The 27500-nt window shown below is 38.6% G+C and overlaps 1 protein-coding gene across 2 annotated transcripts in view; it reads right to left on the bottom strand.

Annotated features, from left to right (window-relative positions):
- plcb3 (phospholipase C, beta 3 (phosphatidylinositol-specific)) overlaps nt 1–27500 on the bottom strand; it is a 71223-nt gene that overhangs the window by 11066 nt on the left and 32657 nt on the right. For both annotated transcript variants that reach the window (XM_037530881.1, XM_037530884.1), the window contains exons 3-23: nt 18289–18357; nt 16546–16686; nt 16123–16202; nt 13604–13657; nt 13283–13355; nt 12003–12103; nt 10860–11026; nt 10635–10781; nt 8990–9147; nt 8666–8748; nt 4891–4975; nt 3951–4104; nt 3575–3676; nt 3375–3451; nt 2867–2963; nt 2343–2427; nt 2044–2168; nt 1471–1625; nt 538–699; nt 231–330; nt 10–114 (exon numbers count right to left, since the gene is read on the bottom strand). In XM_037530881.1, the coding sequence (XP_037386778.1) occupies nt 10–114; nt 231–330; nt 538–699; nt 1471–1625; nt 2044–2168; nt 2343–2427; nt 2867–2963; nt 3375–3451; nt 3575–3676; nt 3951–4104; nt 4891–4975; nt 8666–8748; nt 8990–9147; nt 10635–10781; nt 10860–11026; nt 12003–12103; nt 13283–13355; nt 13604–13657; nt 16123–16202; nt 16546–16686; nt 18289–18357 (2320 nt within the window). The remainder of the gene's footprint in view (nt 1–9; nt 115–230; nt 331–537; nt 700–1470; nt 1626–2043; nt 2169–2342; nt 2428–2866; nt 2964–3374; nt 3452–3574; nt 3677–3950; nt 4105–4890; nt 4976–8665; nt 8749–8989; nt 9148–10634; nt 10782–10859; nt 11027–12002; nt 12104–13282; nt 13356–13603; nt 13658–16122; nt 16203–16545; nt 16687–18288; nt 18358–27500) is intronic.

The raw sequence follows: 27500 nt of genomic DNA, 5'->3' as shown, positions 1-27500 counted from the left end.
CCTTCTTACTTTGGTGCTCATTAGGGATGTAGTCCTGGACTTCAGTGTACACCAGCAGTGAGGCTAGCAAAAGCGGCTGATTGAGCTCATTCTTCAGATTAATGTAATGGTACCCTGGAAAACACATCCAAACAGGCTGCACTTGAGCCAAAACAGCCACTTATCCAAAAACCATTAAAGGAGACTAGATTTCAATGAAGTCCTGTCAAATAGACGATACATGTACTGACCTGGGCGTAAAGCCACGACTGGTAAGATCCGATGCCCAATGAATTTACCATTCTCCTCAAATACAGCCACCCTCAGTGATGCTAATGTGGGCAACACCACCTATGGAGAGAGAGAAGGGACGGGGAAAAAAAGAGAGAGAGAAAAAAAAAATGTAAAAAATAAAAAAAGAATCATCATGCATTCCTGTCCAACTTCACATATGCAGGCTAAACTGGGAAGTTTCAGAGGTTCAGTCAAACAACTGAGCCAGGGTATGTATGCATGTATGTATGTATGCATGACCAACAATTTTGGCAACGTAGTTACTTTATTAAAGACAAATGGCTCCTCCTCCCAGAGGGGGTCCATTGAGTTGTTATTGGACGTTTTGGTGCGGAATTTCCTCCTGGTGTCAGTAGGCAGCCCAAACATGTCCACTTCAGCATACACTCCCACTTTTTTATCAGTCAGGAACTGACCAGATACAATCTATATACAAATGAGAAAGAATAAAACATAAATCAGCGTACTGTCACATACACACTAAACACTTGCTGAACGCTGTAGACTAGGGATCAGTCAAAATCTTTACATTTCACACGTTTATGCCTAATTGAATATTTAAAAGTTGTAGATTAAAATTTTTGATAAGACAATTAGATTTTCTGTTAGGTTTTACATGTTCATTCTGAAGAATCAAGACATGCCGAAACTTTATAAACAACCTTAAATATCTTATTTTGGTCATAGATGCATCGCATTAAAGCACAGATAAACTAGAAGCTCAAGTTTATTTTACACTCCACTCAAACAGATATGATGGAATAAACCTGAAATAAATAATGCCTTAGAAATTCAAGTATCAAATTTGACTGAAATACCCTTCCCTACTGTGGGACAGATATACTAAACTGTATTCAGGTACAAATTGGACACACTGTGCAAGTGAAAGCATATGTAGGAAACTGTCTAAGCCTAAATACAGAGTCGTTTATGGAAAAAGTGTGTTTTTTTTATTTTTATATTCTATCACATGAACACTTTTGAAGTAGAATTGTGCAAAATGTAGGTAAGCTGCATAAGAAACGGGAAGAGCTTTCAGAAATGTGTTTGATCACATATCTTGTTAGATTTACAAAAGTTTAGGAGTGTTGTTGGGATACTTTCTTCACTGTGACAGCAGTCACAGCAGCAAGAGGAAAGTACACTCCTAAAACACGAAGAAAATAACACTATTTTAATAACAGCAAGAGACATTACCTTAATCTTGACAGTGTTAGCCACAATGCCATCCACTATGTTCATAGTAAAGGGGTCAAAGTGTTTGTCTGTGCGTCTCATGAACTCAGGCTTCAGCAGGTAGCCACTACGTCCGTTGTACTCAAACACACTCAAGTTCAGCTGCATGGGTAAATCTACAAAAAAAAATCCCACAAACAAGTGCTTTGATTTAACAGAGTATTTGTATTGACAAAGGTTTAAACAGTAGAAAACAATTCATTTCCTGGGGAAAAAAAAAGAAATCAAAAAAAGGCAAGCTGACTTAAGAGTTAGAGATAACAAGTATTAATTTTACAGCTTACTTCAGTTAATCTAAGCAGCTAAATTAATATTTAAGAAAAAAAATATAAAACCTCTAATTGGAGCACTAATTCGAAATTGTGCATCTAGTTGCTTGAATTAAAGATCTTCCTTTACTTTTTCATGTAAATATGTGAGCACATAGGCCCCAAGGGAGCTGATATGGAGTGACCCTTTAATAATCAAAAAGAACAGCACCTTCTTTTAACTAAAAACATCTTTTTTTTTTTAAGTAGAGTGGGAAAGACGCACCAAGACTCTGAAAGTTGAGTGCCACCATCTGGCAGCCCACGTTCCAGAAGAGCTGAGGCACGTAGTTACTGGAGTCCACTCGCGTGCCTTTAGGATAGATCCGACTCAGCTGCTTCTTATTGTATCTGAACACACAGACAGTTCAGGAAATACAACACATACTCACACTGTCACCACATCAAGCACACACACAAGCATAAAAAATACCTGAACGTACGTGTAAACATTCACAGAACAACACAGGCATTCTAAATTAAACAATGATCAAATTATGCACATGAAAAATATGTTAAGGATACTCTAGAAATTCAATGGGTGAATTCTTCATTGTGTCCATGCCCTTAGTCTCAACAAAGGATGACATTTCAAAATACTTGTTCCTCTCTGAGAACACAGAGAAAGAGATAATCATTCCATTTCATTTTCAAAAGGTATCAAATTCCAGATTAAACTAACCACAAAAGCACATGAGTTGTAAAAGTGCAGACTAGTATCTTAAATAGTCACTAATTATTAAGAATGTAACACACATACATGTTAATTTGTATTATAATATTATAATTTCATAGCAGTGTTATTTATGATGTCTTAAGTAGATAAGTAGGATAAATAGAGAAACTTAGTCATTTGTTGTAAAGAGTTGAAACTTTTTTTTTGGAAAGAATTTTTTTTTATTTCTATAGAATTTAATGTTTAAAATTCAGAAATAATCACAATGGCTGTGACAAGAACCAGACAAGTGTATTGTAATGCTTCCAAAAGCTCAAGGGATTCATAACCATGATAACATGTCACACATGCACATTCACTTTGTACTACTTACTGTTTGCCACCTCAAAGGATTTGAATTTGACTGGTTCAATGTAGTTTACCAACGTGGACATTTCTTCTGTAGCGTTGACTTCACTGGATGCTGTTCCCTGTTTATTCACAAAGCAGGTGGAATAAAGGAGAAGGCGAAAGTAATTTAAAGTGTTAATAGAAAACAAGGTTTCATTGTCCACTCAAGAGTGGGGGGAATCAGTAAGCCTTCAGGAGATGTGAAATTTGTTTTGAATACATGTTCACACTCACTCGGAAACTATCACAGTGCATCCAACAATAAAGGCAGTATCATGCTTCTTTTATATAGTGACAGGAAACACAGTCAGGAACAGCAATATGCCTGCCAGACAGACAGACAGACAGACAGACAGACAGACAGACAGACAGACAGACAGACAGACAGACAGACAGACAGACAGACAGACAGACAGACAGACAGACAGACAGACAGACAGACAGAGAGAGAGAGAGAGAGAGAGAGAGAGAGAATCTAAGTACTGATTTACCTCATCAGAATTGTGTTTTTTGGGGTCTGTTACAGGCTCTTCTTCCTCCTCTTCATCACTCTCTCCATCTCCTCGATCTTCACCAGAATTTGCAAATAAAAAAGAAGAAATACATTAACTCTTCGCTCTTAAACTATACATTGGCACCACAATGACAACAGTACGCACTCTGACTGTTCAAAACTCAATTAGGCACCAACCCATGGACTTGCGGATATCGCTGTCTTTGCTCATTCTCTCTGCCAGCTTCTCACCCCCATTGGACATGACCTGTCCTGCTTCACCTTCATTCAGTGGACAATCTAAACACATATTTTATTATGAATGGATATGGAATGAAGACATGCATGATGACCACACAGAGTCAGGGAACATGAATGAACTGTTCATGGCATTTGTAAAATATCTTCAGCTGACATTGCACAAAATGTATGACTTTGACTCTCATACATTTTACTGAATGTATGACTGTGAATATTAATGCTGTAATGTGTTGGATGCAACCAAAACTAAATGCTCTTCAAACAGTCTATCTGAATGAGCAAGACGGAAAGCTGTCTGTGTTTGTATGCTGACCGTTCAAAGGCGAGGCTTGTTCATCTGCTCCCTCTCCCGCCCTGCGTCTGACACTGCCGCCATTGGATGCTCGGTGGTGATGCTTCTTCTTGTTCTTTATCAGGATTTTCCCCATTAGCTCCTGAGGACTCGGCAGTGGCTGACCTGGGACTAGCTACAGAAAAGCACATTTGTTTTTTCATTATTTTAGCCACATTCTTAACTGGTTTGTATTCTGTTCAAGCCTCAAATTTTTGCCACAATCCTTTAAGTTCTTTTTTCTAGGATCTTTCTACAATGATAATTCACATTTGTGCCTGAGTGATTTATATCTGTTAGCTGCTACTGACTGTCTGCCTGCACTGAGTGAGGACAGTGGTATCTCACAAAGTAGGAAGGATTTCTAGGTTAGCCAGCTTACTTAATTAACAGGGTAGATCACCACGGCATGCTCTTGGGTAGGTTTAAATTTAGGATTATGGATTGTAAACAGCTCTTGGACAAACCAGGGTAAAGTTTCTGACCATTCAGGATCAAATTTCTGTTAGTTAAGGACCCTCCAGTTCTTTTTTATTTATTTTTCATTTTCTTTTTTTGTAAACTATATTAAGTCAGGAGCTGTCAATTTATTTAATACTTTTATTTAAGTACTATTAACACAGTGACAGCAACCCCTGTACTGATTAAAAAAATAAAACTAATAAGCATATGATGACACCCCCACTAAGACCACATTTAATAGGTGGTTCAATTCTGATCAGATTGAAAAACCAGATTTAAAGTGAATGTAGTCTTATACTGGTTAGGGCACCATCTGCTTGGGGATCAGTAGAGATCAGTAAGTCACATTAAGTATATGACTCTACCCACAGCCGTGACACACCTGCTGGGGCAACATGTTACAGCACGCAGGTTCACACGTGTTTGTCTGAATACAGCCCTGCATTAACCGCTGACTCACCGGGTATTTCTCTAACGGATCAATGAGCAACGCATCACCAAATATGGAGCGGCAATACTCTGCCATCTTAGCCTGCTGCCGCGTGCTGGAAGGAGGGAAGAAAAATGAAAAGGTAAGAGGGAGAAGGTGAAAGAAATTTCAAATTAGATAAATTAAAAATGAACAAGTAATAATAATAATACATTTTTATTTAAAAGCGCCTTTGAAGAGACCCAAGGACACTGTACAATAGATAATAAAAGAAGAAAAAAGGTAGGTAAAAAGCAAGATCATATACATAAACAAGCTCGCAGATCATCAGGAAGACCATTTCACAGCTTTGGACCCGCGACACAAAATGCTCTATTTCCAATGGTGCTTAGCTTAAAATGTGGGACCTCAAGCAAGTGGAGGCTAGAGGACCGAGGAGTATGCACTGGAGTATAAGATTGAAGTAGACTTCTTAGGTAAGATGGGGCAAGGTCATGCAAGATTTAAACACCAACACAAGTCATTTGTACTGTATACGGTACTTCACCGGGAGCCAGTGGAGACGACTAAGGACTGGAGTAATATGCTCCCACGATCATGTATGGGTCAGCACCCTAGCACCAGAATTCTGCACATATTGCAGCCTGCTCAAAGCCTGAGCAGGGAGGCCAGACAGCAGAGCATTGCAGTAGCCTAGAAGTTATAAATGCATGGACTATGGTCTCAGCAGCAGTGAAATAGAGAAAAGGGCGAATCTTAGAAATATTTTTAAGATGGTAGAAGGCTGTCCAACAGCTGTTGTTAATGTGCGATTTAAATGATAATGTAGAATCAAAAATCACTCCAAGATTTCTCACTTGTGTAGAGGTAGAGACAACAAAACCAGGGATACAGACAGTAGTGTCACTAAGCCTCCTGACTGTTGGAGGAGAAGCAATTATGATGGCTTCGGATTTTTTATTATTCAGGCTCAGGAAGTTCTCCACCAGCCAAGCCCTCACGTCGGTTAAACAATTCAGCAAGGCACTAGGTGGCAAGCTGTGAGAAGGCTTTGTACAAATGTATATCTGGACATCATCAGCAAAACAGTGAAACTGCAGCCCATGATGTCTAATGATGTTATCAAGAGGAAGGATGTACAAAATAAAAAGCAGGGGCCCAAGAACAGAGCCCTGGGGGACACCATGTGACAAGGAGCATGTGTCAGATCGAAAACTTCCCATTGAAACAAACTGCTGCCTACCAGAAAGATATGATTGGAACCAAGCTAATGCAGTACCAGTTATGCCAAATATATTTTTGAGGCGAGTTAGTAAAAGGCTATGACGCACTGTATCAAATGCTGCAGTAAGGTCCAATAGGACAAGCAGACTCAGCAGTCCTTGGTCAGCTGACATCAGCAAATCATTGACAACCCTAACAAGAGCAGTTTCTGTGCTGTGATTCCTCCTAAATCTTGATTGAACGACCTCAAACAGATCACATGATAAAATATGTTCTGTTAACTGAGCAGCTACTGTACGCTCCAACAGTTTAGCAAGGAATGGATGATTAGAGATGGGCCTATAATTTGTGAGATTCTCAGGATCTAGGCCAGGCTTCTTGAGAACTGGAGTAATAGCTGCCAGTTTCAGAGAAGCTGGGACCATTCCTGAGCTAATTGAAGCATTGATAACCCTGGTAATAAGAGGACAGATAAATGGAGAACAGGCTTTCACCTGCTGTGTTGGCAAGGGGTCTAATTGACATGTAGTTGGCCTTGAGGAATTAATAATCTGTGAAACATACTGCTGGTTAACAGTATTGAAAGTAGAAAAATAGCTGCTGCTGAACTGAGAAAATAGTTGTGGAATGTTTAGGGTAGTTGCAGTAGGCTGAAACTGAGAATAAATTGTATGTATTTTATGATTGAAAAAGTTCATGAACCGAGAGCAGAGTTCAGCTGAGGGAACCATAGGGAAACTTTTCACAGGGCTCAATAACTTATTGACCATTGAAAAGAGAGCTCTAGGGTTACCGTGGGCACCATGAATAACATTAGAATAATATAGTGTTTTAGCTTCCTGTAGTTTTTCCTTATAAAACAAAACAAAACATGATCACCGTAAGCAAGGGCATGCACAGTCAGGCCAATTCTGTTTGCAAGACGTTCAAGCTGACAACCAACAGCTTTCAGCTTGCGCAGCTCAGCAGTATAGCAGGGAGCAGGCTGAGAAAATGTAACCAGGCATGTTCTTAGAGGTGCCAGGTGATTTAAAATATGTGACATGATGTGTTTCATCATAATGGCTCACTAGCAAATCAGGATCTAAACAATCAGGTACCGGACTCTGACTGAGCATCTCCTTAACAGCAGGAGGACTGATATTTTTAAGGCTCCGGAAAGTAAACTGGCGTGATTGATGCTGCCCTCGCTGTTGACATGATAGCGAAAAATCAAAGAACACAGCTTTATGGTCAGATACACACAGATCAATGCCTTTCACATTAAAAGGGGTTTTATCCAGAGAGCAAATAATGTCCAAGTTGTGGCCCTTGTTATGATTTAGGAAAATCAACATGCTGAGATATACCAAAGCTCTGTAAAACATTAAAAAATTCTTTAGCAAAAAGACAGTTACCAGAATTGATATGAATATTAAAGTCACCAAGCAGCAACAGATCAGAATAAACAGGAATAAGAGTGGAAATTAGCTCAGAAAATTCTGCCATAAAAACAGAGAAGTTTTTGGGGGGCAATAGATAAGCAAAACCAATACAGGTTTACCAGTAGAGACCAACAGTGCCAAACACTCAAATGAGGTCATATTTGGGATTAAAACTGTTTTAACTTTAAGGCCAACATCTGTACACCACTGCAAGTCCCCCACCTCGACCAGTTAAACGAGGTTTATCTGCGTATTGATAATGTGGAGGCAGAGTCTGATTGAGCGAGAAATACTCATTAGGCCACTGCCAGGTTTCCGTGAGACAGAGCAGGTCAATGTCATGCTCCAGGATAATATCAGCGACAAACGTTGCCTTATTATTTAAGGAACGAACATTGAACAGAGCACATTTAAGAGTATGATCAGTGCTCAGGGCGTGCAGAGATGTTGTAGATACGTAACATAGGTTCCGGTTATTTATGTGATCAGTTGAGCCTGCCGTCGCCTGGGAAGATTTATGGCGATGCGATGCCCAGAGTGAGGGAATATTGTTGGGGTGCTGATAATAGTTAAAAGTCCGACCAAGACCCCGATGACAATATTTAGGTCGTCGCAAAATACCAAGGTGACGATGTGTCAATAAAGGAGCAGGAGTTTTGCACTGTGTGTTTCGGAACGTAAAAAGTTCACCAAAAGAGTACCTTATTCTCCTCGCCGTCATGGTATGGCCACAATGGAAGTTGCAGCCGTAACAGTCCAGTAAATGCCAGAGAATAATCCCGAAATAATCCACAAAGCACGAGCAACACAGGTACTCTCACAGTAGGTGTTAAGCACAGTCACAAACGCTTCACGCTAAGTAGAGGACTCAGAGCCACAAGGAGAAATCTACAAGGCTCATATTACAGTAAATCCAGTACAAAGTTCAATACAATGTGTTGGGTTTCGCAGCACTTTTTCACACAGCAAGTACAAAAACCAAATACATAAAAACTTTATCACCGGGGGAGAAGCGGCAGCCAAACGCGCCAGCGTATCTCTCGCAACCCAGAAGTCTCTCAAGTAGAATGCTAAGTAGTAATGTATGCAATAGTAACCCAAGCACTCTGTGCAGTAGAGTCTCTTTCATAAACACAAACTGAGAGGACTTCACTTACGAGTCAACATGATTCTCGAAGGAGAGGATGACGGGATAGGAAGAGATTTTGAAGGCACTCTCAGCAATGGCCTCAATCACCTCCTACAGCAAGAGAAGAGAGACACAGAGAAAGAAAAGTAAGAAAAAAAGAAACAAACAAACAGAAACAAAGAAAAAAATAAAGAATGAAAAAGAAGAAAGAATGCAAGTAAGAAAGAAATAAAAAGAAGAAAGAAAGAAAGAGTGTATGTCATCATGCATGTGCAATTGACAGTGTGACAGGCAGATGATGAAAAGGAGAAAAGGAATTGAACAGAACTACTCTATCGAGTGGTGGTCTCACTTTGAAGGGGATTTCAGTTGTCATTGTGAAGCCGTGAGTGATGATAGGTTCTTCATCAGGTGGACGGCCCTTCCAGCAGTCCAACTCAATACAGCGGCACCCTGTCAGCAGCACCTGCCTGTACATTTCCACTGAAGACAGCCCTGTCAACTGACCCACTGCAGACAGAGAGAGATTTTTTTAATTTATGTCCCTCAGGGTCCAGATTCAAGATTATAAATGTCTATTTTGCCTGTTTCACGCTTACTATCTCTGCATAGTATGAGCAATAGAGTGACTGCTAAAACCTGCACATACTGGTTATTCATACATACAGTATTCGAATGGATACCAGAAACTGATTTATCAAATAAAATGTGCTTTGGGCCACATTTAAGCATTTTTCTCCAACCCCTCCAAGAGCTTATCAACCACTGTAGCCAGAGCTACACTACACAACTTTTTACACAGAGCAAACAAGTAAAGAAAAAATCTAACATACATTCATGTGTGTAGTTTAAGGCACCAGTACAACCAAGTGCATGTACACTCTATGGCCAAAAGTATGTGGACGCCCCTCCTTATTACTGAATTCCGGTGTTTTGACCACACCTATTGCTAACAGGTGTATAAAATCAAGCAGACAGCCATGCACTCTCCATAGACAAAACACTCGCAACAGAATTAGTTGTACTGAAGAGCTCACTGACTTTAAACGTGGCACTGTCATAGGATGCCACCTTTGCCACAAGTCAGTTAAGGAAATGTTTGTCTTGCTAGATCTTCCTGGGTCAAGTGTAAGGGCTGTTATTATGAAATGAAAGGGTCTAGGAGCACAATCCTACGTTCACTGTACGCAATGCCATGCGTCAGCTGGAGTCATGTAAAACTGTCACTAAACTCTGAAGTAATGGAAATGTGTTATCTGGAGTGATGAATCATACTTCACTATCTGGCAGTCTATAGGACAAATCTGGGCTGGACAGAAGCCAGGAGAACACTACCTACTGGACTACACAGTGCCAACAGTCAAGTTTGGTGGAGGAGGGATAATGATCTGGGGCTTTTTCAGGGTTTGGGCTCATCCACTCTAGTGAATGGTCATGTTAATGCTACAGTATGCAAAGACATTTTAGACAACCATAAGCTTTCAACTTTGTGGCAACAGTTTGGGAAAGCCCTTTCATGTTTCAGTATAACTGTGCTCCATTGCACAAAGTGAGGTCCAAAAAGTCATGGTTTGATGAGTTTGGTGTGGAGGAACTTCAGTGGTTTTCACAGAGCTCTGACCTTAACCTTGCTAAACATCTTTGGGATTAATTGGAACAACGACTGCAAGCCAGGCACTCTCATCCACCCTCAGTGCCTGACCATATGTGTTTTTGACTTAATTTGTCACAAATACCCACAAACACATTCTAAAATCTTATGGAAAGCCTTCTCATAAGAGTGGGCGAAAAGGAGTGTGTCAAAAACTACCACACTAATCACCTAAATGTTTTACCTGTTGCTTCTACCTACTGTGTCAGTGCAAATGGCAGCAAAAACAGCAGTTGCTGCATATTTGTTTATTTGTGTCTCAAAAAGATCTGCTGGAACGAGTCAGATAGTTAGAGTGAGCCAGTTTTCTTTATAATATGTTAGGATTCTAAAGTTGTGTACTAACCTGTTAGGTAGGTGTTGTGTGAAGAGTTGATAAAATAGTGAGAAAGTGGCTGGTTCATGTCATCCATAATGTCAAACCGCTCAGAGGGAACCACTGCGTTTTCATCTCCTCCCAGATATTTACTGAACGTCATCAGAGATATCTGATCTGCACAAACAGACGCACATTCCATTATTATCAACCATATCATCATTAACCCTACAATCATCATCACACTGCGTTTACCTCTCTCTAGCTGGTTGAGGTTGCTCTCATATTTCTCCATAAGCTGCCGGACCTGTTCTCGTTTGAGGGGAGGGTACAGAACCTCATTCAGACGTGAGTCCCTTTGCTTATTGTTGATAAAGTCCATCATCTGATCCAGAGACAGGAAGGGCTTCCCTTTAGAGCCACTAAATACAAACACACAAGCAAAGTTTAAAAAAAAAAAAAAAAAAAGACAGTCAGAATTTCACAGGGCAATACATATTTATTCTAGTTCACTCATGTTTAAGTTCAACTTTGACAAACGGAGTCCTCAATTAATGCCCTCAAACAACATGCCTGACATTTTCAGACTGAATAAACACTAGACTACATAATGCTTTTACCTCACTGCCTACAACATGAGTAACACTAGTGTGCCAGGATAGTGTGCTCAGGTCCACTTATGATATTTATGTGGTTTTATGTGCCAAAATCAACTGTAACGCAGGGGAAGGACTAAACAGCTGTAGGTTGAATAGGCAGATACATTTAAATGTGTTGGTTTCTGCGTCATCACAAAAATAGCAAACTCAAAATGGACTGTTTTAAAATTTGAGCAAGGGTGTAATTATTTCATTACAGCATTGAAAGATCGATAATATGAGCTTTTGAAATGGTGAACTAAAATCTTAAACAGTACTTGTGTCCCTCAGTCTTTTCTGATGGTCTCTCATTCAGTCTTTTAAGGTAAACCGGCAATAATCAAAACCAGGTATACGAGTGCGTATTTTTGCTGTTTACTGTTTATAGCTCAGCAATGTTTAAGATGATACAAAAAACAAGCTACTTTGCAAACAACAAGCTACTATTTGGCTTTGCCTTTTTATCAGAGTCAAATCAATCTGCAAAGTAGATAATCAGAGCTCTGTAAAATCAAAACATTTTAACACATAAAATATTGAAAATCAAACCGATACCTGACCTCAGAATTGAAAGCTGTACTGAACTTGAAAATGTGTACTGTATATAATGCCCAAAACCTGTTAAACTCCGATAAGAACGGTCAGGTCTCTCAGTCAAGCATTTCAAGCTGTATTGTAGACTAATCACTGAGAAACCTAAATCTACAAAGAAAGAAAGAAATCTAAAAAAGTACATTTCCATCATCATTCAATGACTCACAGTTCTAAGAAGAGGCGGTCAATCTCAGGCCTTAGACACAGGCTATTTAGAAAGCTGTGGAACTTGTCCCACGTAAACTCTTCTGACTTGACTCCATCTGCCTGTGAATGTCACAGATAAAGACAAAATCACATGGATCATCCCTAATCATTTCTATATCTGTCAGTATCATACAGTCCACTGCAGCACAGACCCAGTCCTAGAGTATCATGAACAAACAAATAACAGGACTAGAGCTGTAGAGCACTGATTTAATCCAACAGAAACCCTGCTTTTCATTCTGGCAATAAATATTTGCATATTGACTGACAATTCCATCTTCAGGCTTTATTTGAACACAGATTAAATCCTACAATCACTTCTCTCCTTGATTTAATTATAATTTACACCAGCAGAGGGCAGTGCGTAGCAACAAAACAAGCTCTTAGCAACTTAGTGCCCTGTTCTACAGATCCCAGACCAGCCACATTTTTCCTACTATCATTAACATTAACTATGCACAATTAACCACAAACAGTTTGCAGATGCATACAAATAATCTGTCAGGGCAAAAGAAAGCCTGAAGAAGAAAAGATGAAAGTGAGAAAAACAGAACAAATGACATGTTAATGAGCCAATTTCATCCTTAAAAAGACCCATATCCTAAACATCCACTATTTTTCTCCAGTTATGTGTGGTTTTAATTACCAAAGCACACCAAAAAGTCAGAACCCATTTTAATGTCTATTTACCTCTCTTTATTCCTCACAATGAAATATTTTTTGTTACTGTGCCTTTACTGATATAAGTAATGACCTCCGTTCTGATTGGCAGCGCTTTATTGTGCCTCATTCAAAAAGCAGTCCGAGCTGAAACACTCCTTATATCTTCACTGTGAATGAGTGGGGCTAAAGGGCTGTAGTCAGAATAGGTAAATGACTTTCATGACATCATAAAAAAACAGTGAAATCAAAATAGGCTGTTTTTGCAGCTTAGTTTTCATATGTACACTGTATGAATTTATACTATTTAACAAGTTTATATACACCATATTAAACTCGTAATTACAAAACTGAGGAAGGTTTAGTTTTTGTTTCTCATGATGCGGCCCTGGAAGTTTAGGCTGTGATATGTGAGAAAAAAAGAAAAAAGGCAGAACAACAGAGGGGGGTGGGGGTTGGTTGGGGGACAGAAAATAGATAAACTCCTGGGAGGTGAGAATTACTGGAGATAATACAGGATTAAAAATAATTACTGATCAATTTATTGATTAGCAGGTAAATAATTGATAAACTGATTACCCTATTAGCCACAAGGCCACACTGCTCCAAAGCTGCCTCCACTCGTCTCTTGTCAGAGAACATCCTCAAAATACTGAAACGGAGCAAAAAGAGCGGAAAAGAAACACATAGTGAGCGTTACAATCATGGTTATCACGTTATCTAATTTGCATCCACTTTGGCAATATTTTGAGTCAAGCAACAAAGTTTCACTGAGCAGAACTGAAACAGAAAGTAGGAGAGGAGAAGGGAAAGTGGCTTTATGAAACAAGATGTGGTGAAATTTGGCTAACTCATATAGACTGCATGTAAATCTGCATGTGAGTTTGTGCTTGTTCTCACTTCTTCACAGGGATTTTTCCATCTTGGGTCACTTGCAGAGTTAGTTTGGTGTATCTGTGATGAAAAAAAAAAGATAAATACCAAAAAGCAAATTAAAAAAAGTCCACTGGACTTGCTATTAGTGCCATCACGATTAGTTGATTACACTCAAGTACTCATTTTGGAAAGATGTACACTTAAATTGCAAATCATCATGAAATCAGCAGTGATTAGTCTGCATGAGGATAATGCATAAGCTCTCCTGCTGTTCTCTCTCACTTCCTGATTCACACATTTATATGCATCTTTTGCATATTTTCATATAGATATTTTTTTTTAATAAAGTCTTTTTTTAAAGTCCTCATAGTTTATAATCCAATAAAATGCTTCATAGTATTTTGTTCTGTGTCAAAATTAAATAATTTTACAGTACCAACTAAATTACTTTAATACTACCATGTAATGAAACATTCCAAGTCATCCAGTAATCAAAGTTTATTGTCAAGCAGTCAGTCTTGTCAGTATTTGTGAACCAATAACCTTGCTTGTTCCAAAATCGAATGCTGTTTGGCTGTGTAAATTACAAAAAATTACATTATCAATGAATCAGCCATGTAGTTGGCAGTGACCTAATTTATACATTTACATGCATTTTCTGTGTATTTCCACTTTTAATTAATTCAATTAATTTTAATTAAAGTCTTTTTAGATATCAGTTTATATTTAAAAACAAATATTTTATCATGTTTAACTCTGCATAGTCTGTCACTGTTCAGTTACAATACTACTGAGCATTGAAACATACCAGGTCATTCAATATCAAATTTCAACACCTAAGAAGTCAGTCTGAACCAATAAACACACTTGTTCCAAAACCTAGACTGTTGATTGGTTGTCTAAATTACACTGGGTAGGCACAACTTTGAATCAGCATTGCTCTTTGCCCAGTACATACACCCATTTCCTGCAGCTGACACTCACTTCTGGTCTACATCACACCCAGTTTTAGTCCGTAATTTAAAGGAAGGTAAAAGTATTGTTCAGGAATCAACATAAAAGTCTCAGTATCAGAACTGGCACCACTACTGAAACATTTTGACTGCTATCCAATCCTACTAATTACTATCATAATCAACAGAGACAGTATTAATTGCTACCATCTCTCAGCTTTGGTCTTACATCATCTTAATAGCCACTACAGTAAATGCTGATTAAATGAAAACAGAACTGTTATCAGAGCATCTCATTTTATCCCACTGTTTCAATTTCCTCATCAGACCACAGAGTTTTTTTTTTGGATAGTCTAACAGCGTCTTATCACTCTTACTGTGGTCATAGAGATGGGTTTGGTTTTCTGAGGATAAGTAAAGGATGGAAGAGGAAAGAGGATGGAGGGATGAAGAGTTGTATGAGTTCACAGCAAGTTTAGTTTACACAAATTAGGCTGCAATTCACTAAATTAAAGCTTTATTGGAGAAGTAAAACAAATTTGGTAATGACATGTTTGCCCACATGCACACACACAATGTAGGTAACAAACAAAGATACTAACACAACCACACGTGTGCACGTTCAGGGTTTAATGGGGCCTGAAGTTTTAGTCAGCACATGATTCAAAACATCAAGTTTTGAGTCCAAACCTGACCAGTGCCTTTCAAAATTCTGTCCAAACTTAACCCAACTCAAAACTCATCATCCAGTTTTGAGTCCAACTCATAGTTTAGTGGCAGGCGAGATGAGCCAGCAACCAGAAAGATGCAGGTTCAAATCTCAGGACTGACAGCGCATACCTGTTTGTGCCTCATTCAAGGGCACATAATCCCCCCCCCCACTATCCCAGGCTTTAATGGAGATACTGTGCGACTTCTAAACCGGGCATAGCTAGGTATCAAAATGGCAAATTGTTCTTGTAGGATCAACACATTATATATCAAATCTGATCTATACCAAACCAAAGTGTTAAATAAAACCTGATATTTCTCATTGGATTTGATGCAATCAAATCCAAAGTTCAATAAATTTATACAAGCAGTGCTTCTGCAACAGCAAACGGATAAACCATAAATGTACAGTGTGTTGTTATGCTGTGCAGTGCTGAGATGTTAGCCTTTACGTGTTTGATTATAACCCTCCACTTCTTTACACTGAACCTGCGAGTTGCACTAAACAGTCGTCTCCTGAAACAATTCACTGTTTATTTCCTGCCTTGTGGACCTCAGGGCTAAAATCGTGTCAACAACATAAGCAGTGGAGGTGACTCCAGCATGCCAGATTAAAAACTGTTTTAAGGTAGTGAAAGAGAGGAATAATAGATTAAGTATCACAACAAATGTGGGGATACAATTTATTGAAAGTGGGAGCAAAAACCCAACGTGAGAACCCTAAAGTGACAACTGTAATGTGAGTTCTGATCCCACCTCAATCTTGAAATTTGACATGAAATGACATCTGAACTCGAAGTGAGCAGTCATATTCCATCACGTTTGGACAAACTGCTCAAAACACACATGCGCGCGCATGCGCACACACAAAATACTCACGCTTTGAGCAAGAAGTTGTTTCGTGAGGCATTGTGGGACAGTATGTTTGTGGCAAGTTTAAACAGCTCTTCAGTCCACACCTGGAGATACAGTCATCACACACAAACACAATCTGAGTCAACATAATAAAACAGCACAATATGTGAGCATCAAAGCAGAAGAAGAGAGACAAAGAGAGTGATAAGTGGAAATACCACTAAGGAATCTTATTAAAAAATATAAGAGAAGAGATAGATACAAAGAAAGAAAAGAAAAACAATGACAACAAAAACAACAACTGAAAAAGAAAAGAGCAATCACAATGAAAACAGAAAAAAAAAAAAGTCTGGAGGTGGAAAAGGGACTGAAAGGCAAACGGGGCATGGATAAGGGGAGGCACATGGGCACAGTGTCTTGGTGATGATGGCTGGTTGCTATGGTTACCTTGGCAATATCTTCCTGCATAGCCTGGAAATTGAGGAAGGAGATGTTGACCAGATCGTTGCCATGGACAACAGTTACTAGCTTGCCATCAGCGTTCCCGTCGCCTTTCCCGATGCCCAACACTTCACGCACACGTGGGTCCTGTACACCACACACACAAATAAAAACAAAAACAAACAAAAGGGTCCAGTAAGAACTTAATATGCTTTCTGATTTGCAATCAGGTAAATGGATGCTCCTCAGCGTGTTGTTTTTAAGTAGCATGTGTGTATTTTCAGTGTGCCAGGACTTCAACAGTGGTTTTGGAAGCCTTCCCCACCCAACAGTTCCTCATTTTAATTTCATCCAACTAATTCTGATTAATCCCTGGGTGAAGCACCACACCCTGCACCTCCAGCAGCCTGTCAGAGAGCAGTGTCCATTTGTTCCTCTGCAGCATTGTTCCTTGCGCTGTTCTGAAGCACTGTGACTTTGTGGGTCACATCCAGAGAGATCTGATCTTACACATATAACAATGCTATCAAAAAGCACCCAGCAATAAACCTTTATAAGGTCATAGTACACAGCACTGCAGGCACAGTTGACCTGAAAACCAACATGTAGTCATTCTGCAGTGTATCAGTGTGTCTCAACTGAAGAGAGACATCTATAAATAACTTTTACTACTTTCTAAACTTCTAGAAACTTTTTAAATAACTTTGTTTCTGCCTCTTAAGGTGAGAACTGGAAACTGTAATTTAGCCATTGTCTTGAAAACTAAGACGTATAACTTCACCTTCAAAAATGTTATCTCTAATTCAATGATAAATCAATTTATTCAAAAGGAGTTGTGGGTAATCTTTGATTGCTACAGTAAAAATAAGTAAACATGGAGAACAATAAAAATACATCTGACAATCTGTGTCTTATTATTAACTGTCTACACCACCCAGTTGAATCCTGCAGGTGCCTATTCATTCAGCTACGACTGTAAATTTGTGCTGATCAAAAAGTGTTAAGACATTACTGGTGTTTTGTTATTAAAATAGCCTAATATTTGGCCCATGTTTATTATTGTGTATGTTCATGTCTTAAACTTTTATATAAATTATTTTTAATCAAATGTTTTAATTTTCTCTGCATCAAATGCATATTAAATTTCAATAAAACAGATACAGTGGGGTCGAAATGTATGAGACCACTCATAAAAATGCTTTTTTTGCATTCCTCTCTAATTTAATACAAATACAGTTTTACATTATAAATGATAATACCAGCATAACTACTGAGTGAAAAGTAGAATCTCTGGATGTTTACGTGAATTTCAGAATTTCATTAGCATTTGGTATGTGCCCATTTTGCTTTATATGACAGTGTGCAGGTGAGCTGGCATGGACTCCACACGTTTGTGCAAAAGTCTCTGATGAGCAGGAAAAAAAAATAACATGGTCAGTTTGCTTGAATATGGACCTAAAAACGGTGCAGAATTCTGAATGTTTCTTCTTCATTTACTTGTCATAACATTTTTCATCAATGTTTAGTTGTAGATTTAAATACAGAAATGCAATATGTTCAGTGTGGTCTCTGACCTTTGGACCTCACTGTAAATTTTAATTATTGTTTAAAGAAAAAATGTGGTATCAATATTTTTATGAGAGGATTGATTCTAAAAAATCAGAATTTCAGTAATAAATTAATGCACTTAACTGAAAAGGGTTAATACAAACATGCACACATACACTTCTTACTTCTCTCACACTGTACCTTTGGTATCTTGGCAAACTTCCCTGTTCTGGTGTCCCTGATATGGCTGATGTCCACAATGTCCACCTCCTGAGAAGAAATGAAAACAGAAAGATGTAAACAGGTTTCGCATATGTAAACTTCCAAAGCACCTGCACCTCCAAACTCTGCGTTCTGTACGAATCAGAATGTCATTTGTGAGAGACAGAATAAAGAGAACCCTTTAGGTACACTTACTTCCAATTTTAAAAGGCTTATTCCAAACTAAACATTGTTCTTAGCACACAGATGTTAAAAGCATTACATAAAGGCATAGAAATCTCTGTTTAAATATAACCCAGAACACTGTAACCCAGCATAGTGCAGCAGTTGTGATTCTGTCACAGCCTCTAATAAGCACTCATAGTGGAATCAGAGGACAGCAGAAACTAATTACAGATTTAATCGAAAATGTGGTAATGACAACATTGCCTGGAGAAACAGAGCCATGGAATCAGCTCTGCCCTTCAGAGAAGGCAAGCATGTTTCAAATACAAGTCAGCCTTTTTGTTCTGATGAGCACAGAGGAACGATCAAGCTTTTCTTTCTCATGCAGTGTATCAACTGAACACTACGCAATCCTACAGCAAAATTACATTATAGTATTGCTGAAGGATATCATCTATACTGGTACAGTGGTACTGTTAACACAAACACTTATTCTAGCTGTAGTAGTAACAGTAATGTTTCTTTGGGTTAATTTAAAGAGATGAAAATAGAATGAAACAGTACTATTAAAATAAGCTGTCATGTTTATAAGACATTCTTTAGTATAGAATACAAGCACTCAAGAATCATGAATTCATTAACGATGTTAACACAAACTTATCAATACCACTAAATACTAATGCTGCCCTGCACTATATCATACACATCACTGCAGAATACACGAGGACATGCATTTTAGGGGTGGGAAATATGACATTTATCAGAAATCATTAGAAATTAGGTCACAATATACACAATATACAATATACAGCATACTGTAATTTAATCAATACTTAAAGAACACCAACCGACTACATGTTACAAAGAGAGCATAATTAGTCCTGTTTAACTGCATTTAGTGTGGTGCACTGCGTACAACAATGAATAAAAAAAAACAATGTACTGACAGTATTGCATAATGTGTCACTATTAGCTCTGTATTCCAATTCAGTTCATTCCAATTCATCAGGTTTCAGAAAAACTTACATACCGTGACGCAAATGATTACCACAAAATGTCTTAGCTATTTTTACACCATATATATATTTTTGACACAGACCACTGCTCAATTTAGTTTTTCAAGTTAATGACCATCTGACGTAATATTCTGCTCCAGCAAGTGCTCTCACTGTAGGCCATGACTTCTACAACAAAAGATTAATCAGTGAACTGTACCCAAAGCCAGGTCTCAGGTTCCTACACCATACTGTTCATTTACTAAACAAGGGAAAGCACGGGCTGTTTCTAAATCTGTGTACAAGGGCACATTTAAACTGCAGTGCTGAAGCAGAGTGGACTGATGTGATTCAGCACGATGGTCTGTACACAATACGGCTCCTGAATGTGAACAGTAAACAAAGCAGAACAGAAACCGTAAATTCTTGCCTGGTCTCTCTCTCTCTTTGCCCTCTTTATTATCAATCCATTTCTTCTCCTTACTTTGCTCTGCTCATCTTTCCCTACTTATTCCTATGTTAACACCTTTAACTGCATGCCAAATATTCAGTCATCAATATTTAGGCTTATTATTCAGTGACAAGATTAAAATATCTGTTAACTGCAAAGTAAGACGTTATGGAACTTGGGAACTCAAATGTGGGCCCCATAACAGGCCTGTTTAAAGGGGCAGTTTCCTACATTTTTCTTGTTATCTTTTCCCCTGAGGTCCACTTATGATGTCTGTGTGGGTCGGTGTACTAAAAACAGTCATAATTCATTTTTGCATGACCATTTTTTAATCTCTTTATCCCTTAGAACTAAACCGACTGTTTTCGATAATGTACTTTTAAGAGCGTTACATGTAAAAAGGCTCTGTTCCAACTCTCTGCCCTGTACTTTATTCAGAAAGCAGTCAACATTGAAATAATCCTTATAAGTTGAACGTAAAGGGCCTGGGCTACAGGTTAAAGGCTGAAAAGATAGACATATATATCTGGCTATGTTCAAAATAGGCCACTAAATTCACATACTGATCGTACCCACAAGTAGCAAGCAGTATGTAACCAGCACAAATCTCTCATGTATGCCAAAGATAGCTGGATGACCCACTACTTTGGCCAAATATTCCAGAAAAGCAACATGGAAAAGCAGCAAGTAATGACTGCTAAACAGCGTCTGGAGGGCTAAGAAAATGAGGCAGGTTTTGGGATGGATCCGACTGGTTCAGCTTCTGAGATTGATACAGTCTAGTCTTGCTTCTGTCCTGTAGTGCAGTATGGGGTGATCTCAGTATGTTTTTTACAGCAAAAATAAAAAAGTGCCTGAATACACGTGTTAATGTTTATATATGTTAATGTTTGCCTCATGCACAGCATGCATGCACAGAAATTATTATACAGTGCTCTAATCATATACTACATAAATTGGTTTGGCTCAGGACAAAAAGTTCTCAAATATTTTCTCTGCTTGCCTCTACACCCTCTACCAAAATAAAACCACAAAAATCATAACACCTAGAATTAATAACTGAGTTGTGAAAAGTGAAGTCACGTGAGTAATAACAGAGTGCAGTCATCTGAGTATGGGTTTATGCACAGCATAAGCACTTTCACCTCCCTGCTCATGTACCCAGATGCTAAAATCATTCCACTCGTTAGTTCACAGTATGCCATTTAGAACACCATGCTAAACAAAGATGCACAATCAGAATTAGGATTGGAATCTGCAGACGAACACAAGCTCGCCAACTGGACAATTTATTGGTTTTATTTTGACAGATGCTGCTAATACACATATTCAAAAATGCCATACCACAGTTTTGCAAGACTCATTGTGCTAAACAGCCAATCATGGCTTACTTTTAGTGTATGTGACTTATGTCAGTTCAGTATGTAACTGATATAAAATTGAAAATAATAAGTAGTGTTGTTTAAATTGGAAGCTTGGCTATTAATACCCACCATATGGGTTTCAACTAATGGAAAAATGCTACTAAAGATCTGCCAATCAGTCAATAAATGCATACATACATGCATACATACATACATAGCCACTGGAAAATTTGATTGTAAAGAAACCAGAATCAGTAACAACCCATGATCAATGCATCAATAATTCAAAATATGGTCACTGTAACATCACAAACACAGGGAATTCAAAAAGCATGGTTTTTATATATGGACTGTATGGACTGGGTGAATTATTTTGGTTTTGAAGTTTTTACATGACATTTTTAAAGTGCCTTTCTCTACATTTGTTGTGGTCTCTCCATAACTCAGTCATTATCTACTATGCTCCAACCTTTTTTTTCTGTCTCTCACTTGCCCTCTCTTTCTTCCATATTACTACCTTTCTCCTGGCCCTCCCTCATGATTCTTTCTGTCTCCCAGGCAAAGTCTTGCTCTCGCTCGCTCTCTCGCTCACTTGCTTGCTCTCTAATGATTAAATTGTTGAGTTTAATGTTCCCTCGAGTATGTGTAAGGGGTTAGAGGTTACTGGTTGGAGTTCACTAGGGAAGTGTTCCTGTGCAAATGGGCGCAGAGGGACACACACACACACACACACACACACACACACACACACACACACACACACACTCTCAGAGTTCTTTATCCTTTCCCTTGGGCCACTCTGTCATTATGACATTCCACTGACGGCTCTCTAAAGAACCAAACTTGCCACACACACACCTGTCATTGACAGTCTCTTAACCAATCAGGGGCTATTTAGAGAAAGAAAGTAAACAAACCAGAAGAGCCAGTGGGACTGACAAAAAAATGAAGCAAAAAAAAAAGAGAAATCAAAAACACAAAAAGGTGATAATTCAAAAGGATGTCAATACAGAGGTATGAACAACAAGTCCTGTTTTACAAAAAGCTTTTTTTCACAGGTCTAGACTTGTGAAATATCTTCCTGTGGGTTGAGCAAGTTCTGTATGTATGTGTGTGTGTGCGCGTGTGTGTGTGTGTGTGTGTGTGTGTGTGTGTGTGTGTGTGTGTGTGTGTGTGTGTGTGCGTGCGTGCGTGCATGTTCCAGCCGGCATACATTCTCCTCGTTTTTGGCAAGAGATGTTCACTCAGAATGTAAAAGTTAGCCCATTCTGTCAGTTCAAAAATTACTGTGTCATTTTTACTGGAGGAGATCAAGGCATTGGCACAGTTTTCACACAGTGAATCACTAAACACACACACACACACACACACACACACAGTATGTTTTCTTACATCAGTAACACTGCCTTGACTTGAAGTTAAACAAGCAGGCTAGTAGCCTATTTATCATTCGGCTTTCTCACGCTTTTGAGAGAAACAGTCCCATCTGACAGTAACTGTACAGTGAACACGCAACACGGAGACTTATGGCTTAATAACAAATGTGCAGGGAGTGTCACTATTGATTATATTAGTAACCAAATATTTACAACATTAATCAAGGCATTAGAGTTTAAAAATTCAAAAAGGAGCTTAACTTACAATGGCAAACCAAGCAGAGCTTGTCAAACATGCTGAAGTGCTTTACTGTAAAAAGGTTACCTTGGAAGCTTTTCAAAAGACATCAAATATATTCATAAACAAATTGTGACTAAAAAAAGCATTTATGTGTGTAAAATTTGTCCACCAGACACTGCTTCTCACTGTAAGAGAGAAAAGGATAATAAAAAACACATTACAAATCAAGTAAGCTGCCAAATAATCTTCATTCACAGGATAAATTCTAATAATTTTAAAATATTTCATTAGAAAAAACATAATGGCCCTATAAGCATGCAAAATAAGTCAGTTCATCTGGATTGTATCAACAATGTTTAATGCTAAAAGTAGACCGACTGGAGAATCACTGCTTCATCATAGCTCAGTTCTTTCAGTATTTACTCTTGCTGATCAGGCTGAATACCCCGGCAGCCTGTGATATCAAAGAAAATGATCTACCCTGTAAATGTCTGGGGTATTTTCAACTGGAACAGTTGAACAGGTTTTCTGCTTTTCCGGGTAGAGTTTTAGCTCTGGAAGGTGCAGGAGGAGCAGAGGAGGAAGAACAGGAAGTATCACAGGACCAATCTCACACTCATGAAACAGGAGTACGGGAAACTCCAGCCCATTGAACAGCCAAAATAACGCCACAACACACAGGAGTGAGAGCGAGTATAATAGAGATAGTATAGGGAGACTGCAAAGATAGTAGAATAGTGTAAGGGTATAAAGGCACATGTATGACAGATGTGATGTCGCATCCTGAGGGCTCTTCTCTTCACACTAGATGCTCTGACTGGAACTTTTGTCCTGGGGAAAAAGCTCAGAAGCTCACTGCTGCACTGCTGCTCAATACTCTGTAAATCTCAGAGATTTAAATGTAAATCTCTGAGCCCTCAGAAATTCAATCTTGCTTTTTTTAAAACACATCATGACATCTCAATTTTAACACTCAATTTCTTTCAGAACTACACTGAACCTCATGTTGTGCAGAAACAATTTAAACAGTACTGAAATGTGAGGGATTTTCACACCTGAAAATAGCCTGGCTAAATTAATGAATGAATGAAATATTATTTATGGATGTAACAATACAACAATTCACACTGTATTTAACTTTATCACAGCACAGCATATTATATCACTGTTTCCTAACTCTGAATCAAGATGCTTTTGTTTCAGATATTGTACTTTTATAATGCTGGATGCCCTAACAGGCTGAAAATGGACATTTACATTATAACATAAGCCACTTTTTCAGCCACTTATTTTGTTATTTTTTTCTTTATTAAAACATAACATCATCATATTCTAAATCATCACACTTCTAATATTATAACGGACTCTACCAATGAACTGGATCACCTGTGACTGTGTACTGATATATTTTACACCCCATGGTTTAATAATGTGCGTTGCTGATGCTTTCTGTCCTTCTCATAAACTCTCTTTCTCTGTCATAGTGCTGACCTCTATGAACCACTGTGTCATAGTGGAATTCTCGTAACCAGTGGCAACAGTCACTTCCTGTTTTGGTTGGTGCCAAGTTGTTGTTGTGTGTTTGTGTGTGTGTGTGTGTGTGTGTGTGTGTGTGTGTGTGTGTGTGTGTGTGTGTGTGTGTGTGTGTGTGTGTGTGTGTGTGTGTGTGCGCGTACACATTAGAGGGGTAGAGAGAGAGCGAGAGCGAGCGAGAGAGACGTGGGGTGAAATGTACACTGTGTGGGTGGTGCTGTGGATACTGGATATGCTTGAGAAAGAGGGACAGTCCTCTAGCTCTGTGTTGTTTCATTCATATCTACTCTTTTCTCCTTTATTGAATGCAATGAAAGGGGAACAAGGAGAGAGATGGACAGGAACTCACACAAATACACTACATTGTCCAGTATTTTCAGCACCTAACAGTAGACTCAAAACACTATCTGAACACTAATAAAGAGAATTCTCTTAGCCTAACATGAAATGAACTAATATGAATTACTAAACTAATCAATAAAGAAAGAAAGAAATTATTTGGCCAAATTAAAAGAAACAGACATGCCAAACTAAGCTGTCCACGGGATTAATGGGGGAAAAAAAGAGAGAGAAGAGAGTAAGTGCAAAGGAAAGAGATTAGAAGCGAGAGATTTATTAGAGTAGAGAGATGCAGACATAGATGTCAAACATTATTAGAGCGAGAGCGAGAGAGAGAACGAGAGACAGCGAGAGAGAGCAGGCAACAATGAATACTAATTACATAAGAAAAATGAAGAAAGGAGAAAAGTACAGAAAAAAACAAAGGAGAAAGGAGAGAGAGGGAATCATGTATTTGTGTATGCGATTCTCCTCCCTCCCTTCTCTTCCTTCCCTCTTTCTAGCATTTTTCTCTGTCTCTATGTGTTGCGGTCATGTTACACCAAATTAGCAGAGAATGGCTTTATTAACCTTGCCGCCTGTCTGTCTCTTTCCCTCTCTATCCATCAGTCTGTCCATCAATCCATCCCCTCAAAACCTGCCTCTCTAGTCTGTGCAGATAATGGAATTGGTTTGGGCGGAAAACGTTTGCGATGCTTGTCATTCCTTTACCACAAAAGGGAGGAAAACTCTCCCTAAGCTGGGCAGCACAGTCCACACCACTTCATATCCACGCACTGCAGGCCTAAAATCAGTTTCAACACCCTACTGAGGACCCGCTGTTTTTACCACACACACACGCACACACACACACACACACACACACAGAGAAGCAGCCATCTTGTGGTAAGGAGGCAAGATATGGCCAAAATAACAGTATTGCAATCATACTGCTACATACTGTGATTCTGATATGCCTTAACAATATATAAACACAACAGTGAACAAATGCATCACTGATCATTTTAAAATGGTTAAGCCAAAACTACATCCATCTTTTTAGTTATATGAATGCCATAACTCACTAATACACAATATATTCAGAGCACACAGCAAAGAACCATAGGCCTCATTCACCAACCGCTCTAAAGAAGAAATTTCTGCTTAAAACCTACTTAGAGTTTTTACACAGATTCTGACATTCACCAATGTTTTCATGTGTGGGATTTGTTCTTAGGTGAGAAGCAAATCTACACACACTCAAGAGCACAAAGGTATGAACAGTGCTGTAGTTTAAGAAGAAATGGTGGAAGGTATTGCTGGGGAATGTCTAATACTTGATACTCACTATGCTGATCATCTGGAGGCTGATGCTGTTTTTATTTTACTCCTGAAGCTGAAAAGGTTTTGGATTAAACTCTGCAGAAGACCAAACTCACTGTTGGTAAAGCTATTCACAGACAAATGTACATTGGCTCTATGCTAAGCTAAACTATATCTGGGTTACTGTACTCGCTAAAAATCATTTGAATATGATGTCTAATGATTAATAAATGTTAAATATGTTAAGATTATTTAGCTACCTAGTAAGCTTTTCTTAACTCACCTTAGTGGTTAAAATATTGTGTGGAATATCAATATCACACACACATATTTCTTTATCTTGTTTCATTAAAGTTTGCTAAAAGACTATAAGTCTTCCTCTGCAGCTCTCTGACTAGCTCCAGCGTGTTCTCTTTAGTCCATCTAAAGGGGTAGCTTTCTTCGCCTTGTTAGAAACGGAAACGGATCCAACATCAAATGGCTACAACATTTCCCTGGTTTGATTAATGTGAACACAGTTTTCAGAATCCTTTGTTAAAACTCGCCTACATTCATATTTTGCCACATCTCAAACATGCATAAAAACAGAAACACACTTGGTAACTTATTAGAGTTAAAGCACAAATGTTCTCTTTATTTCTACTTCAGTAAAAGTGCAAAAGCATTTGCTTGTCAACAGACTTGAGTACACCGAGTCATACATACAATCCTGTTTTGCAGAACAGGTTCTAGTAAGGAGACCTGTTTGACTGCAGACATATTTCCATTCACAAGCAAGTCTTTTTGTACTTTTACTTTTCTACTTTTACTCATGTACAGATGTATAGTACTTTGTCCCACCCCTGATGTAAGGTCACCATGCCCAATGTGTTATCTAGGGGTAAAAAGACCATTGTGGAGCAGCTGGAACTGGAACTGCATCCAAAATAACAAAGTACCATTCAATACTTTTGGGACGAGTTATCATAGATCATTACTCGACCTCACTAATGCTTTAGACTAAATGCAGTCAAATTCTTATAGCATTGCTCCAACTAATGCAAAGCTTTCCCAGAGGAGTAAAGGCTGTTATTGATGCAAAGGGTGGGGGGAAACTCCCTATTACTACCCATCATTATAGAGGAAACTTTGGATAAGCGAGCACCTACAAACCTGCGGACATCTAGTGTTTTTGGCAGCACCAGTTTGTGGGATGAAGCAGTTACTAACATGACTAAGAAATTCATCCTAAACAGAAATAGTATGGCATGCATGTATGCTTCTTTTGTGCTGTTGTAAAAAAGAAAGCCAACATCAGTACTGAAAGTCAGCTTCTGTGGAACAGAGAAAAAGTAGACAGACAGACAGACAGAAAGGAAATGCTCACATTATCAATCCAGAAAACACACTTCCTGTAGCTAAGTGAGTGAGTGGGTTTGAGTGTGC

The sequence above is a fragment of the Pygocentrus nattereri genome, chromosome 2, assembly GCF_015220715.1.
Source record: "Pygocentrus nattereri isolate fPygNat1 chromosome 2, fPygNat1.pri, whole genome shotgun sequence".
Lineage (NCBI taxonomy): Eukaryota > Metazoa > Chordata > Actinopteri > Characiformes > Serrasalmidae > Pygocentrus > Pygocentrus nattereri.
The sequence above is the reverse complement of the archived record's forward strand: the minus strand, read 5'-3'. Positions and strand labels throughout refer to the sequence as shown.